Source organism: Nicotiana tomentosiformis, chromosome 6 (genome assembly GCF_000390325.3).
Source record: "Nicotiana tomentosiformis chromosome 6, ASM39032v3, whole genome shotgun sequence".
NCBI classification, from domain to species: domain Eukaryota; kingdom Viridiplantae; phylum Streptophyta; class Magnoliopsida; order Solanales; family Solanaceae; genus Nicotiana; species Nicotiana tomentosiformis.
Window position 1 is genome coordinate 62,507,456 of NC_090817.1, and position 17,600 is coordinate 62,525,055.

General features: G+C 35.7%; 1 protein-coding gene across 3 annotated transcripts; it reads right to left on the reverse strand.

Moving 5' to 3' along the window:
• Positions 1-485: 485 nt before the first annotated feature.
• LOC104084612 (dihydrofolate synthetase) lies at positions 486-14,350 on the reverse strand. 3 transcript variants are annotated; one of them, XM_070177407.1, is made up of 11 exons: positions 13,926-14,347; positions 13,434-13,531; positions 13,190-13,340; positions 12,898-12,960; positions 12,521-12,682; positions 11,943-12,134; positions 11,733-11,832; positions 10,681-10,812; positions 10,409-10,540; positions 1,559-1,909; positions 486-1,090 (listed from the first exon to the last, which is right to left on the reverse strand). In XM_070177407.1, the coding sequence occupies exons 1-10, from the start codon at positions 14,190-14,192 to the stop codon at positions 1,569-1,571; spliced, it is 1,638 nt and encodes a 545-aa protein (XP_070033508.1). In that variant the 5' UTR covers positions 14,193-14,347; the 3' UTR covers positions 486-1,090; positions 1,559-1,568. The 3 variants fall into 3 exon arrangements, with proteins under 3 accessions (XP_070033508.1, XP_033508945.1, XP_070033509.1); XM_033653054.2 differs by having other exon boundaries at positions 486-1,101; XM_070177408.1 differs by lacking the exons at positions 486-1,090; positions 1,559-1,909 and adding an exon at positions 7,621-7,765 and having other exon boundaries at positions 13,926-14,350.
• Positions 14,351-17,600: the final 3,250 nt, after the last annotated feature.

A 17,600-nucleotide genomic window follows, 5' to 3' on the forward strand; every position in this document is an offset into this window, starting at 1 on the left:
GCGTGAATTTGTGCGAGTCTAGTAGCTGTGCTTAATAGGTTAATTCCTTGTAGGATTCGACTCCGGACTTGTAAACCGGATTATATTTGCAACGACCGCTTAGTCCTTTTTATAAAGCATAGTTGGACGTGATCAGACTCCTTGAAACCAACATGAGGGTTGAGGAATTATGCAAATATAACAAAGAGATTTCAGGGGCAATCACCTGACGGTTCTTCAACTTAAGCATGGCAATTGAAATACTAAAATTAATGGTACCAATTATTGCCCCGATTTTTCCTCCTTGTTACTTTAAAGAATAAAGGTGCAGTCCTAAAGACACACGCACCTAGGAAATACGCCGATTATTGCCCCGATTTCTCTACTTAATATTCTTGTACTAACGTGCAGCTATGATATACTTACTATGTGATGTGCAAGAGGCTATTGATTTCATTAAGGTTTCTCACAAATTTGATGATGTGATAAAAAGAAACAGAAAAATATTTTAGGTCAAGTAGAGAAGTTTGCTTTTATTCCTGTTCCAGAAGCCAGAGACCCATGTACAATAGGTATTTAAGAACGTGCCGTTACTGCAAAACAATTGTATACATACAAAAGGACCAAAGAAAACTAATTCAAAATTGTAGTAGGAAACTTAATTGTTTATGATTTGATATTTGATAGTTTATTTAATCCATGTCTAAATAGGATTTGTAGTAAAAATTATATAGAAATATGTTTTCATGTTTCGAGTTGGAATATGTTTAGTACTATTATAAATAGGGATATTGATAGCTTATTTTATTGTATTATTAATCTCTGGAAGCTCTCTACAGTTCTCCACACATAAAATAAGCTACCAATATCTCTATTTATAATAGTACTAAAGCTATTCCAACTTGAAACATGAAAAATTATTCATATATAATTCTGACTACAAATCCTATTTAGACATGAATTAAATAAACTATCAAATATCAAATTCTAAACAATCAAGGTTTGCAACTTTGAATTAATTTTCCAACAATCCAGTCATTCGGTTCAGCTGTCCAACTTTTGTATGGGCAATTTCAGGGCTCCGAACCTCCTAGGCCGTTTTAGAACTCAACTCATCAAAGCCTTACACAAATAGACAATGTGACATCAGCATAAATAGCCCGTAAAACTAGATGATATATCAAGATAATGCATTTATTAATAGCAAGCATGAAGCGTTTAAACTGGGATATTCTTCACCAACAAAATACAGCTTTTAGTATTGTCTATAAAGTGAACAAGCATTGCAGTAGCAATCATAAGGCCTGAAGCTATTCATGTGCAATGACAGAAATAGAAATATCCTCTTTTATAAGTAATTAAGCAATGAGATCAACCTTAATAGCAGAACCGATACAGAAAATACATATAATCGACCCCAACTCCTTTTGAGACTGACAATTAGTTCATAAATTCATTCACCTTTAATAAGTAACTCCTCATAAAAAATTTCAGCGTAGTACCCAAAAAAATTTAAATGATGAAAAACAAAAAAGAAGTGATGAACGTGAAGCAGAGTCCATAAAGGAAGTGCTCTTACCAAATAGGAGTCAACTGTGCAAGTAGTCTAAAATGGCAGAAACAATATGCAAAGAACCGGTGACTACTATAATTCCAGATTGTTCTCCAGTTCTTTCATTGAGGATCTTAAAACCAGTTCTCATACAAGCCAATAGTGATCCCTCCGCAAGTAAAATGCTTCGAGATTCGGGCATCCCTGCAACTTGAAGTGATTGATCCTCACAATCTGCAACTTTGAGGTCGAGAACCTTAATATCCAGCTCTCTCGAAGCATTGACCCAAGCACATTTCAATAAAGATGCTGAAGTCATTCTTGATTTAGCACCAGCAATGTCAACTTCTGTTGAAAATACAGCATCCAAATCCCCAACTGCCAAAAGAAACGGCTGTCTTAGTGGAGTCATTATAATATAATCATATACCAGAAAACATGTAATGCGTAAGTATCATATTCAAGACAAACACTCCAATATCAGAAAGCTCTCACATTTCATTTAGAACTAAGAATACCAGTTAAAACACAGAAATGGCCAAAAGGAAGAAGAGAGCAAACAACATTAAAGTTTGCTGCTTTTAGTACTCTCCGTTTTTATAGGATTTTAATATTTTTTTTATAGTACTCCCTATGTCTCAAAATCAATTCCTTTGTTTTCATTTTAAGATGTTTTAGAGAAATATCTACTTTCCTGAAATTGAACAGTTACAAGTTGTCTTATATCAAGAGAAGCTAAATAAACTCACCGTATAAACTTCCCGACATGGAAAGAATCTGATAACCCACATTTGGGCCCAATTTGTTACATAGAAAAATACAGAAATAGAGTAAGAACTAAGAAGTCATTTGTTATTATTCTGTATTGCTATAATAAACAATTAAACTTTCTGAAAAAATAAAACAGAAAGTTAGTAATACTTGTTTAACGAAATAAATTCTGGAAAACAAGAAAAAAGTATAGGAATAAATCGAGCCCACTGAATACACAGTGTGTCCTTAAGCAAATTATTCCCCTCAAGTACCCGAGGTGCTGGAATATATCCTCCCAGGATAGAACGATTTAACTCACCAGTGTATAGGTACCAAAACTCTGATGAACTGCGAACCACTCAATGGTCGTAAAACATAATGAAAAATATTGTGCAGAAGAAGAAGAAGCAACAGCTTAGAAAATTTCGTAAGGAAAGATTCTGGGATTCAAACTCTATTTATAGAGTTGATGGCAATGTTTCTGAAAAGGTTTGCAACCTTTCAGAAACAGCCATGGCTGTTGAAAAGGGGTGTTTGAAATATTGCGGGAAAAATATATTTAAAATAATCCGGGAAAGAAAACAGGCCTGGCCGAACCGGGTCATGGGTTATTCCGGATTGAATTTTTCGTTAATTATTTAATTAATTAATTAAATAATTGAAAGGAATTTTGTCCAAAAAGATTAATCAATCAATCAATCTTTGACCGAATCCGAATCCGAAGCCGAAGCCGAGCCGAGCGACGATGGCGGCGGCGCGAGGCTTGCCTTTTATCTTAACTCTTTAAGAGTTAGAAGAAGAGCAATTATATATATACCCATCAAAAGCCTTTTCTTCCTCCGATATGGGACAATGTCCCTTTCCCAAGGGAAACTCAAATATTTCATTTTTCCTCCATTTCTCATTAACCCTCTTTAAGCTACACAAGCTTAAAATCCCAACAATCCCCCACATGAATGGGGAATGGCTATAAAATAAAGGAATGCACGGACGCGTGTGTGTTTTACATGCAAGAATTAATTGCATCTGGATAAGTAGGTTTCCCTTTGAACTTTCCGTAGTGAACTTATATCGGATATACTCGGTCAATCGGTAGATTTGATATCTTTGAACCGTCGAGCTTTGTTGTATACCTAGACAACATAAGTCACACAATCAATCCTTAACCATCTATGGTTCTCACGGTTGTGTTCGTTTCAGCCATGAACACCGCCTGGTTTCATGATTGCTTAGAGAATGGGCCTTTACTTTCATTCCCCTTGAAGCAGCTTACACTTCACACTCACATAGGTGATTTCTAAACGTGTAATCCTATAGACACACTATCTGGTCATATCTGGTCATATCCTGCCAGACTTAGCAAATCATTAAAAAACCTTTAAGCTTTGTTGACTCATCAAAAAGCCTTAATGCTTTACCTCGATTTCTGAACATTGTCTTCATCACGAGAATGGGTTGAGTTATTTGACAATGTTGAACCGTCATTCATAACTTTGTTTGATCTCTTTGAACCTAGCTCGTGGGATCTCCAGTCTGCTAGGTAGAGTTACCGTCATGATGACTTGTCCTAGACCTTAACCCCATTCCCTTTGATGATCTTTCAACTGCCTCTCTAGATAGGCCTTTTGTAAGTGGATCCGACACGTTATCTCTTGACTTTATGTAGTCAATTGTGATAACACCACTAGAGAGTAGTTGTCTAACGGTATTGTGTCTCCGTCGTATATGACGAGATTTTCCGTTATGCATAACGCTCCCTGCGCTGCCTATTGCCGCTTGACTATCACAATGTATACAAATAGGTGCCAAAGGTTTGGGCCAAAATGAAATATCTTCCAAGAAATTCCGGAGCCATTCAGCTTCTTCACCGGCCTTATCTAAAGCTATGAATTCAGATTCCATTGTAGAACGGGCGATGCATGTTTGTTTGGATGATTTCCAAGACACTGCTCCACCCCCAATTGTGAAAACATATCCACTCGTGGATTTAACTTCAGATGATCCAGTGATCCAATTTGCATCACTATATCCCTCGATCACGGAGGGATATTTGTTATAATGCAAAGCGTAATTTTGGGTATGTTTGAGATACCCCAAAACTCGTTTCATTGCCATCCAATGTATGTGATTGGGATTACTTGTAAACCGACTCAGTTTACTAATAGCACATGCTATATCTGGTCGTGTACAATTCATGATATACATCAAACTTCCCAATACTCTTGCATAATCCAATTGTGAGTCACTTTCACCTTCATTCTTTTGAAGTGCATAACTCACGTCAATTGGAGTCTTGGCAATTTTGAAATCCAAATACTTGAACTTGTCAAGTACCTTTTCAATATAGTGAGACTGTGATAATGCTAGACCTTGTGGAGTCTTGTGAATTCTGATTCCTAAGATCACATCAGCAACTCCTAAGTCTTTCATATCGAATTTGCTAGCCAACATGCGCTTAGTAGAATTTATATCTGTCATGTTTTTACTCATTATCAACATGTCATCAACATAAAAACAAACAATGACTTCATGACCTGGAGTGTTTTTAATGTAAACACATTTGTCGCACTCGTTGATTTTAAACCCACTTGCCAACATTGTTTGGTCAAATTTGGCATGCCATTGTTTGGGTGCTTGTTTAAGTCCATAAAGTGACTTAACAAGTTTGCACACTTTCTTTTCTTTACCAGTTACCACAAAACCCTCAGGTTGTTCCATGTAAATCTCTTCCTCTAATTCTCCATTTAAGAAAGTTGTTTTAACATCCATTTGATGGATTTCAAGACCATACACGGCCGCTAGTGCCACTAACACCCTAATAGATGTTATCCTCGTTACTGGCGAGTAAGTGTCAAAGTAATCAAGGCCTTCCTTTTGTCTATAACCTTTGACAACAAGTCTTGCCTTATATTTGTCAATAGTGCCATCAGCTTTCACTTTCCGTTTAAAGATCCATTTCGAACCTAAAGGCTTATTTCCTGGAGGAAGATCTACCAATTCCCATGTATGGTTATCCAAAATTGATTGAATCTCACTATTGACTGCCTCTTTCCAAAACGCTGAATCAGAAGATGACATAGCTGCTTTAAAAGTTTGAGGCTCATTTTCAAGCAAGAATGTCACAAAATCTGGTCCAAAGGAAGTAGATGTTCTTTGACGTTTGCTACGCCTTGGATCTTCTATACTTGGAGTATTTTCCTTTGGTTCTTCCCGAGGTCGTTTAGGTCTTTCACTTAACGACTCACATTCAGTTTTATACGGATAGATGCTTTCAAAGAATTCAGCATTATCTGATTCCATTACCGTATTAATGTGAATTTCGGGATTATCAGATTTATGAACCAAAAACCGACATGCTTTACTGTTTGTAGCATATCCAATGAACACGCAATCAACAGTTTTTGGTCCGATTTTAACCCTTTTAGGTAAAGGAACTTGTACCTTTGCTAGACAACCCCACACTTTGAAATATTTCAAGTTGGGTTTTCTTCCTTTCCATTTTTCATATGGAATAGATTGCGTTTTGCTGTGGGGTACTCTGTTGAGTATTCGGTTAGCTGTAAGGATAGTTTCGCCCCACAAACTCTGCGGTAATCCGGAACTTATTAATAAAGAATTCATCATTTCCTTTAATGTCCGATTTTTTCTTTCCGCAATTCCATTGGATTGAGGTGTGTAAGGTGCAGTAGTTTGATGGATAATTCCATATTCCGAACATATTTCTGCAAATGGAAATTCATATTCTCCACCCCTATCACTTCTAATCATTTTGATCTTTTTATTCAATTGATTCTCCACTTCATTCTTGTATTGCTTAAATGCTTCAATTGCTTCATCCTTACTATTAAGCAAATAAACATAACAATATCGAGTGCAGTCGTCAATAAAAGTAATAAAATACTTTTTCCCACCTCGAGATGGTGTCGACTTCATATCACAAATGTCAGTATGAATTAAGTCTAAAGGATTTGAATTCCTTTCAATAGACTTATAAGGATGTTTTACAAACTTAGACTCAACACATATTTGACATTTTGATTTATTACACTCGAATTTAGGCAACACTTCTAAATTAATTAACTTCCGCAAGGTTTTGTAATTGACATGTCCTAAACGAATATGCCATAAATCATTTGACTCCAATAAATAAGAAGAAGCTGCAATTTTATTCATACTGTCAACAACCATTACATTTAGTTTGAAGAGGCCCTCTGTGAGGTAGCCCTTTCCAACATACATTTCATTCTTGCTTACAACAACTTTATCAGAAACAAATACACATTTGAATCCGTTCTTAACAAGCAAAGAAGTAGAAACTAAATTCTTCCTAATAGTAGGAACATGAAGAACGTTGTTGAGCGTTAACACCTTGCCGGAAGTCATCTTCAGGAATATTTTCCCATAACCTTCAATCTTGGTTGTTGCAGTATTTCCCATGGAAAGCTCTTCTTCGGGACCAGCAGTAGAGTAAGTCGCAAATGCTTCCTTGACAGCACAAACATGTCGAGTGGCTCCAGAGTCAATCCACCACTCCTTCGGATTTCCAACTAGGTTGCATTCAGAAAGCATTGCACACAGATCATCAATGTCATAATTCTTCTCCACTATGTTGGCATGTCCCTTCTTCTTATACTTTTTCGGGAGACGACAATCAGGGGCTTTGTGACCGATTTTTCCACAATTGTAGCAGCTGCCCTTGAATTTCTTTTTGTTCTGCTCCTTAGTCTGTCCAGAAGACCTCTTTCTCTTCTTACTTTTTGGAGCAGTCTCCTCAACGATATTAGCTCCCATGATCGTTGAATTTCCACGAGACTTCTTCTCGGCTGTTTTGTTGTCTTCCTCAATCTTGAGACGAATCACAAGATCTTCCAACTTCATTTCTTTGCGCTTGTGCTTAAGATAGTTCTTGAAATCTCTCCACGAAGGAGGCAATTTTTCAATCATTGCAGCCACTTGAAATGCTTCATTCACGACCATACCTTCAGCAATAAGGTCATGAAAAATAAGTTGAAGCTCCTGAACTTGGGTTCCAACAGTTTTACTGTCTATCATTTTATAGTCTAGAAACTTGGCAACCACGAACTTCTTCAAGCATGCATCTTCAGTCTTGTACTTCTTCTCAAGTGCGTCCCATAATTCTTTCGAAGTATTCATCGCACTGTACACATTGTACAAGTCATCCTCTAAAGCGCTTAAGATATAGCCTTTGCAAAGAAAATCTGCCTGCTTCCACGCCTCAACAATCATGAATTTCTCGTTGTCCGGCATGTCCGCAGCAGGCACTGGAGGTTCTTCACTAGTGAATTTCTGCATACCAAGTGTGGTAAGCCAGAAGAACACCCTTTGCTGCCATCCTTTGAAGTTGGCTCCGGAAAATTTTCCCGGTTTCTCTGCCGGTGGAACAGCAGTCCGGCTTGACGAGGCTATCGTCGTTGCCGCAATAGTCGCAGAAGAATTTCCGTTATCAATTGCCATTTCTCACTGTAAACAACAGAAGAGTTCAATTAATGGCAAAATCAGAACAGTACACAATACTGTTATTAACAAAAAAAAAAAAACAGTATGTATAAAAACCGAAGTTTTTATATACTGTTTTACAGAAAAACGATGAAGTTTTTATGTTCTTCAAATCGTCTTACGAATTTCAATACTCTGATGAAGTTTTTATATCTTCAAATCAGAATAGTAAAATTCAGAAGGAGTAGAAAACCACACAGGTTTTAATCTCCACAAACAAAATACAGAATATAAAAAAAAAAATTAATTTCCTTAAGATTGTTATTATTCTGTATTGCTATAATAAACAATTAAACTTTCTGAAAAAATAAAACAGAAAGTTAGTAATACTTGTTTAACGAAATAGATTCTGGAAAACAAGAAAAAAGTATAGGAATAAATCGAGCCCACTGAATACACAGTGTGTCCTTAAGCAAATTATTCCCCTCAAGTACCCGAGGTGCTGGAATATATCCTCCCAGGATAGAACGATTTAACTCACCAGTGTATAGGTACCAAAACTCTGATGAACTGCGAACCACTCAATGGTCGTAAAACACACTGGAAAATATTGTGCAGAAGAAGAAGAAGAAGCTCAGAAAATTTCGTAAGGAAAGATTCTGGGATTCAAACTCTATTTATAGAATTGATGGCAATGTTTCTGAAAAGGTTTGCAACCTTTCAGAAACAGCCATGGCTGGTGAAAAGGGGTGTTTGAAATATTGCGGGAAAAATATATTTAAAATAATCCGGGAAAGAAAACGGGTCTGACTGAACCAGGTCATGGGTTATTCCGGATTGAATTTTTCGTTAATTATTTAATTAATTAATTAAATAATTGAAAGGAATTTTGTCCAAAAAGATAAATCAATCAATCGATCTTTGACCGAATCCGAATCCGAATCCGAAGCCGAGCCGAGCGAGCGACGACGGCGGCGCGAGGCTTGCCTTTTTTCTTAACTCTTTAAGAGCTAGAAGAAGAGCAATTATATATATACCCATCAAAAGCCTTTTCTTCCTCCGATATGGGACAATGTCCCTTTCCCAAGGGAAACTCAAATATTTCATTTTCCCTCCATTTCTCATTCACCCTCTTTAAGCTACACAAGCTTAAAATCCTAACATCATTTTGACTAAGAAGCTGTGTGATTTAGAGGAATACAACATTTTGGTCAAGCCAAAAAGAATGTTGAGCGGATGCTCTAAAGTGATGTGTTCTTTAACCTTAAACCTAATAATGAGGTTCCATAGTTTGTGCCTCGGGAAGATAAAAACTCGAAATCGAATCCCAAATTTAGCTTGAAACCGATCAATTAATCAACTATACCTCAAATCCAAACTAGTTAAGGTTGGTTGTATGAATTCTCAACCATTCAGCTCTACTCGAGTCTATTCCATTCCCGATAACAGATAATGTCTTTTAAGACAAAAAAGGAGCTTTTAAACTGATATTATCTAAATGTCACAACTATCCCCACACTAACATACAAAATTCTACACAAAAAAAAAAAAAAAAAAATTCCTGTTAGGCCTGAACATATTTATCGGAAGTTCCTGAAGGGACAACTCTTGTTAAGACCAAACATAATATAAGCGACATAACAACTACACCTTTACACCAACTAGTTGGTATCGCATATATGGATTTTTCATGCCACTTTTGTGCAGTTTTTAGCTAAGTTCACATTGACTTTGAAAGGTTGAAGTCTTTTCAACAGTTCCCATCCAAGTAATTTTAGTTTTATCCCATTTCTATTTAGCATCTTCAATTATCATATTGTCACACCTCCAGACAGTGCATATGAAGTCTATGTAGGACATAACAAAACCATCCTAAACAACCATCTCTCATCTATTCTCTAAGTGTACCACTTGAACCTATGTTGTACTGACTCTCCAAAACTGTTGCAGCACCCATGTCGGATCCTCAAAAAATACACTACTTTTGGAGGATCCGACATGAACCCGACGACAGTTTTGAAGAGTCCGAGCAACATAGCTTGAACCCTTTATCTGAAATCGTCATTTCTAACATTGTCTAATCTTGTGTGACTGCACATCCATCTTTAATATCCGCATTTTTAGGACATTCATCTTGTGAATATTTTAGGCTTAGAGGCCCAATATGCATTGCCATGTAACATTACTAACAATTGTTCCAGGTATCATACCATTCTTGATATCATTCTACTCGAAGAATAAGTCCAGATGTCCATATTGTGTTCATTTAGGCATCACAATTCTGTCTAATCCTCCTTCACCTTCATTCTTCCAATAGGGTTATGAGAACTACTCTCTAGAGTACTTCTCCATAGTTTCAAGTTCTCATTGATCACTCTAAAGAGTCATAGATTTAGGACAAGTATTTATTTGCGAAGTAATGGTAGCAAATACGCAAAAAGGGGTCAAATTGTTAACGGAACAATGTCATAGTTTTAGGAAAAGTATTTGGTTGCGATATAATGATAGCAAACATGCAAAAGGGGTCAAATTAACAACAAAACTATTCCACAATCTTCAAGCTGCAGCTACGCTGTAATTGAATAATTAAATTTATGCATGAATAAGAACTCATCAACCAAAAAAAGATATGGATCATGTGGCAAAAAGATCCAAAATTGGTCAAACCTGAGAGTAGCTCTCTTGCGAAACCTAGATAGTCCTTGTCATTAGCCATAGCAACCACAACAACCATTTTTGCCTTTGGAAATGTCATCTGCAACGTGTTTGCCAAAGCCCCGGCAGATTCCTTTGTATGTGCTGAAAATGTTTATTCATTATTATAGTATCCACTACCAAAGACTGACAACCACAACTCTTGAAAACAGATGTAAATCATTGTATTATCCATCGCTATGTACACACATGCATGGCCAACAATAAGAACATTAGGATTCAACCTCCATCAAGTAGTATAGTGGCCCCAGGTACTCCAAGTAAATTAGCTTCTTCTGAAGACAATATTTGGGTTCTGCCTTGCAAAAACGCACTCTCCAGACCAGCACGAATAGATCCACTGGACAAACTCCATCCTAGTATTTAGACGCATTACAAGGATAAAGTTAAGAAGAAAGTTGATCATAGTACACAAGCAAAAAGTCAAAATAATTCAATCAAGTACCTGACGTTAATGTAAATTTTGCAGTTAAAATAACTTAGATCCATTATTAGACGACATTTCAATCTATTTATAGCAACAAACGGAAGAGATTTTATGAAGCTTTAAGATGAACCCATTCCCATCCTTTTCTGAAACTACTTGAGTCAACAGGAGAATCATCCCAATTAGAGTTAAACCCACAACCGAAAAGAGAAAATCCAAAATTAATGGGATTAAGCACGTGTTGGTAGCTAAATGCCCCTGAAATAGTTCTAGAGCATGTCATGGGAGAAAAGTAAATCTTGACCTAAGTGCCACTAGTTCAACAGAGTAAACGAGATTTGCCAAGAACAAATCCTTCAAATTAACAATAAAAAAAGGTAAAAGCTTTGAGATAATCATTGTATTTCATGGAGCAAGCTGTAAGCCCAATGATTTATGCAGTTTTAGCATCCTCAACCCCGTAAAACTATATCAAATTTATACTGCATAATAGAACACAAGGTTGAGTACCTACCTATCATAAATATATAATACAAGGGTAAATGATCCCCATATGCATCAGCCAATCTGTACTGTTAGAGAAAAATCGTAAATTAACTGGCAAGAAAAAATGTATCCACTTTTCTTTTTAAGTAGGCACATAGGACAGAGGTTATAGAAAGTGGCATTCGAAAGCCAATCACCATAGTAAAAATTAATTGAGTACTTAACTGACTCCGGTGATGTTTCAAAATAATAAGAAAAGGAGGTTATATGATCTCAATTTCCATCAGAGCCGAAGACATTTTAACTTGCTAGAACTACTATTGAATATTGAATAAAGATTAAAAGATATTTTTGAGTCCTTACCTTGCTTATTAAGGCACAAGGCTGCACATGTAGCAGTTACAGCATTTTGAAGTTGGTGAGCTCCAAGCATGCGTAATTTCACACCTAGAAGTTCAATCGACTACGCTATTTATGAAAAACAATCAATAGCTTGTATATTGTTAGACATTGGACAAGTTTCAAAAAGTCCAATTTGCCATGTATGAAGCACAAATGAAGATCAGTATATACCAGATCAAAGTCCTTCACAATCTGGAGCACTATATCACACAATTGGCGAGGTATGCCACTCACGTCACAGAAGCCTCTCAAAGCGCTTCTGTTTCCAGGATCAGATGCTGATACTACTGGTGAAGACATAGAAGATGCTTTCCCACGAAGAATGCACTCAATAGATGGAATGAATGGACCTCCTAGAACAAGCTGAAATATTGAATGATTTGAAACAAGTCAAGCACTGTTGATCCAAATAGCAAATAAGATAACTAATAATGTTTTTTCTTTTCCGAGTTTAAGGACAACAAACTGGCCAATTTTTTTCTTTTTGAACGCAACATACTACAGACACAACATTAAGAGGTTAATCATCTTTGCTCTCTCATCAAGTTAGAGGTTAGAACTAGCAGATTAGTATCCTATCGCATATAAAAAATACAACCATTTAGGGCATGAGCTGATTGACCAGTGTCTGAAAGCACACATGTTCAAATAACCAAACAAAAATCATCAGATCAAACACAATTTCCAAAAAAATTTAAGTTAATCTTGAAATATATGCAATGGATAGGTAGAGGGAAGAACCAACTAACTGGGCGCCCATGTTTAACTATTCCTGATTTTGCCACCGCTATACTTTCCAAAGAGCCTCCAAGTGCTTCCAGATGTTCCTCACCAACAGTAGTTATGATTGATAAAGCAAGATCAGAACCTGAAATAACATTAGTGGCATCTCGTGCTCCGCCCAATCCAGCCTATATGATAGGGGAAAATCTAAAACGTTAATGTAAACACGAACGGAAAGCCAACTTTGATTTTGGAGGAAAAGAAAAGATAAAGGACCAAAAATCTAATATGGTCTAAAGATCTATTTTTTCAAACACCAACAATGGGAAAGAACAGAGGAAGTGGGAGGGGAAAAAACGAGTATAGCTATCATAGAGAAAAGAGTCAAGTTAACGCATTTAACCTCCACAACTGCAATTTCCGTATTCTCTTCAGCAAATAGGCTGAATGCTATAGCAGTAAAAACCTGACATTTTAAGGGGAAAATGGAACAACTCAGACAAGACTATATGAAGAGGCAGACCAAAAATCGCGACTGAAAATTGATTTGGAGAAAGCAAATTCTCGGAATTATAGAAAGAAACTATTAAAATAACTCCATGGAGCAAAGCATAAATGAATTTTCTCTGATCTAACCGCAAAACCACCTTTCAATAATTAAGTATATATTACTGCTGAAAGAAAGGGAAAAAAACCTCAAAATGACTGAGACATCCATTCTCAAGTTTCACTGCCCTCTCAAGAACCTCCCTCCTCCTCTTGAAATGATGATTCAACGCCTTGGCTGATATTGGCTCGCCCCATCTTCCCAACGTTATGCGTTCCCTTATAGTCTGTATATGCGGACTGCCCATATAAAGCATATTAAATAGTCATACAAACTACATTAATTAAATACAAAGTGCCTGAGCTAAATAATAAGAGCATATTTAACAATACCTAGTATAGCAACCAACAGAATAGCCTTCTGCCTGCAATATACTGGAGAGGAATGCAGCAGTTGATCCTTTTCCTTTTGTTCCAGCAATATGAACAGTCTACAATAATTTCAACTAGAAACACTTAGCAACGAGGACTATGACTAAAGAAGCAAACAACACGTGAACTCAATCAACCTAGTTAAAAACCAAGATAAATTTAGTACTACTCGTTGTCCCAGATTATGTGAAGTATGTCCCAAAAGAATGATATATTTATTTTAGAAATAATTTAATTTTAAACTTTTATTTTACTATATATATATATATATATATATATATATATATAAATCATAGGTTTCAAAAGTCTTTCTTTTTAAAATTTCATGTCCAATCAAACTGCATTGCATAAAATGAGCTTCGCACGGAAAGGTTAAATTTGCAACAAAATTACAAAATTGAATTGAATAACTGAATGAACATTCCTATTTAGCAGTGGTAGAAAAAATCAGACCTTGAACCTAGATTGGGGATTACCGAGGAGCCCCACCAAGCGACTCATTCTACCTAGATCGAAACCATATTCGGAATCTGTGCCTGCGCCTATTGGAACCCCTGACTTCTCGAAGTTTTTCAGATTGTTCAAAAATTCCATTAGTTCGTCTAGTTCTGGCTCCTCTCGCAAAGTGGAAAAGGCATGACGGGTATTCTGGACAACTCCAGCAGCTGAGGAGAACATACTTCTCTGAAATGAACGACGGAGAATGCTAAGATTTTTCATTTTCTTATTCTCACACTACACTGAAGAAACCATAGGCGGTTCTGCTTTGTAATAGTATTAAATGGTATTCTTCCACAAAATTAGAATTAGACTTCCTAATTACTCCGATTACTCAACTTTCAAAAACAAGTCAGAGATAATTTTATCTTAATTCAGACATGAATTATTTATTTCTTGAAACTAGAATTTACATATTCAAAAATTATACTGTATTAAGAATATCACAAGGTATTTTATTTTAGCCAAAGTTATTTTTAAGAATATCTGAAAAACTCTGGTCAAAAGAAAAAAACTTATATTACTCCCTAGGTGATGGTAGTGACATATATAATGGAACGTTAAACATTGTTTTTTCAAATTAAATGTTTATGTAAAAGAGTAACTGGTCTAAGAGGCTAACATTTCCGAACTTATCTTGATATATTCAATGGATAGAAACAGAGTGAATTACTTTTGAAAGGAGACTCTGTCTAGCTAGTGTGCTCCTCATGTCGTAGGTTAAGCTAGCGTTTGACCTAAATTTTCAAATTTATTCTCAAAAATTTGATTTCGATAAAATTTGGTTTAAAGATAAAAATGTGTTTGGACATCTGTTTTGGGTGAAATTTGGTTTGGAAAAACATGAAACATGACTTATACACACAAGTTTTAAAAACTATCACAAATACTCAACAGTATCATTATCAATAACATTCATTATATTATCGCAAACCATAATCCTGAACATAAATAAATTTGATACAAAATTATCATTTTTATAATAAACTACATGATACACTATCAGACAATCGAAAAGACGAAGCAACATCATTATAAAATAATAAATGGTGGGCTCTTTTATAAAATATAAAAGTTTGAGGCAATTTTTAAAAAATATAATAGTGATATTTTGGCCCAAAATCAGCTATTGAAATTTGGGATTTGACCAAAATATAAATAAATTCTATGATCAAATATGTGTTTACCAAATAAAATTAAAATTTATTTTGATCAAATCTATATCGAAGGGGTCCTAAGACGTTTTAGAAGAAAAGCTACATCCACTATATGCCTAGCCCTAACTTACCTAAGATTTTATATGCCGGACCAACAAGACTAATGTGTACATGTACCTCTAAGAGGACAACTTATACCATTGGTAAAATTCTCTCGATCAATGCATCAAACATGCTAGTTATTCTATATTTATTTCTTGAATATATATATATATATATATATATATATATATATATATATATATATATATATATATTAGTTTCGTCACGTGCGTTGCACGTGTATGCCTAGTTATGTAGTGCATAATTTAGTAAAATTAATACCGATATTATTAGAACATAGTTTTGAGTAAATATTTAAACTTAAAAAAAGACTAAATAATTATACATGAAAAGATAAAATACAAGTTTCTGCGGAAATGAAATAGTATAATGGATTCAAATTTCGCTCCTTGAGTAAATATTGAGCTATTTTGGAGCATAAATATTGATTACTTTTCTCGAATATAATCGTCTATCCCTACAATCAATTAAACTAATACTTGTCGTGAATAACAATAGCCAAATGATTGTAGAAACGCATTAAGAGTTAACAAATCGATGTATGCATGGTTATTCTCTTAACAATATTTATGCTATGAAAGATTTGGAAAAAAAAGATCTTTTCCAAGCGGCCAAGTAGTTTTATTAAAATTATTTATTAACGAAAGAACACAACTATCTAGAGAGTCTCATAATCTCAAAACATATCAACTTTCACGTATAGATATATCCTCCTAAATTATATACTCCTACACATATTATTTGTAAATTCCACATGATTTTATGCATGATACATATAGATTTGCCTTTTTGGCAAAACAAAAACACTTTACATTTACACATGTTATTTCTAATCATAACATGTAAGCATATTATAGTTTGTGATCATCATTTTAATGAAATGTCTATCGTATCGTATATATAAGTTAGACATCATAAAAAACCACAAAGAGTAGTAATAATAGATAAATAAATAATAAATGAAGTTAAGACAGTAAACCTTATTATATCCTCATGTCCTTATTGAGATGCACTATCTTGACAGTGTCTCTTATGATCCTCTCAAATGGTTTGATGTTTCCATATGTAAAACAGTAAAAGTCGTTGGTACAGCCTTCCAGAATTTCCAATTCGACCGAAATGGAAGAAAATTGCTCTTATCTTTCCCTTCTTGTTCATTTTTTAAGCCGAGGAGATATGCCCCTAGCACATTTCTATTTATTATTGTTTGTTAGCGCGAAGGGATAAGGGTCAAAAGGATTAATTTATCGCACTGCAGAATGTCAAAATGAAAAATTTAAGGAAAGCACAACACATTATAGAAACTTAGTAGTAAAACTTTTAAGTGATGTATCATGAAGACATTATATTATATACGGTCAAAATCGATTTGAGTCAGTCGTACGGACTGATCGAGACGATAAGGTTTCGATCAAAGGATATCTGCATGACAAGCTCGGTCAAAGTTCGAAGTAAGGGCGGCGAGTTTCGAGCTCTAAGACCGATCAATGACAAGCTCGATATCATTATCGAGCCCATATTCAAATCGAACTACGAGGCAAAGCGGAAATTATCGACGATGCATGGACCGACCAACACTCACCCCGAATACCGAGACCCCAAGTCAGAATCGAGCTCGGACCAAGGCCGAGGGTTCGATCCAACATCGAGCTCGCAGACTAGGGCCGTTGCAACCGCACTATGGGAGAGAATCTTGGCGGAAATCGAGAAAAAGACAATACATCATGGGCTCTCCACTACGTATTTTTTATTATATATAAAGTAGGATCCCTCTACTATAAGAGAGACGTGGATTGTAAGCAAGCAGGGGACACGGTAACCAAAGATCACTTCTCATATTGAAAGATATCCCCTTGTGCTTGTTTTACTTTACCTTATTCATTCTTTTTGCTCATTATTTTCATTCCCATAGTCAAGAATACACATATTTCTATTTCTCTACACGATTTATATTAAATTGTATCGCATATCCTTAGAACCATACACAAATCTAACGTTATTCGATTTTTCGGGTAAACAATTTGGCGCCCACCGTGGGGCTAAGGGTAATAGTGGTTGTTTGATACAAATATGCAATACACACCAGTTTACAACTTCAGATCAATAATGGCAAACCCTCGATTGATGGCTATACCTATCGACCACGAAGCCAGCCTTCAAGATGAAACCAATGACTTGACACCCAGGGCCGGAAGGCGAATTAACGATGTCACCGAAGCTCGAGTCGAAGTACCGCTAGATGTCAATTCACAAGTGGCTCTTGAGGCGAATCAACGTTCCGAACCGAAAAAAGCATTCAGGGCGGTACTCGATTCGTAGCTCGAGACACCCATAACGTGGAGGAGATCAG

Bases quoted from the DNA above. Each gene is read 5' to 3' on its own strand.
- LOC104084612 (XM_070177407.1), bottom strand. From the start codon at position 14,192: ATGAAAAATCTTAGCATTCTCCGTCGTTCATTTCAGAGAAGTATGTTC. The intron at 13,341-13,433 runs GTATTGTTAAAT...TTATATGGGCAG, and splicing joins TCTGTTGGTTGCTATACTAG to TCCGCATATACAGACTATAA. The intron at 12,683-12,897 runs GTTAAATGCGTT...CCTATCATATAG, and splicing joins CGGAAATTGCAGTTGTGGAG to GCTGGATTGGGCGGAGCACG.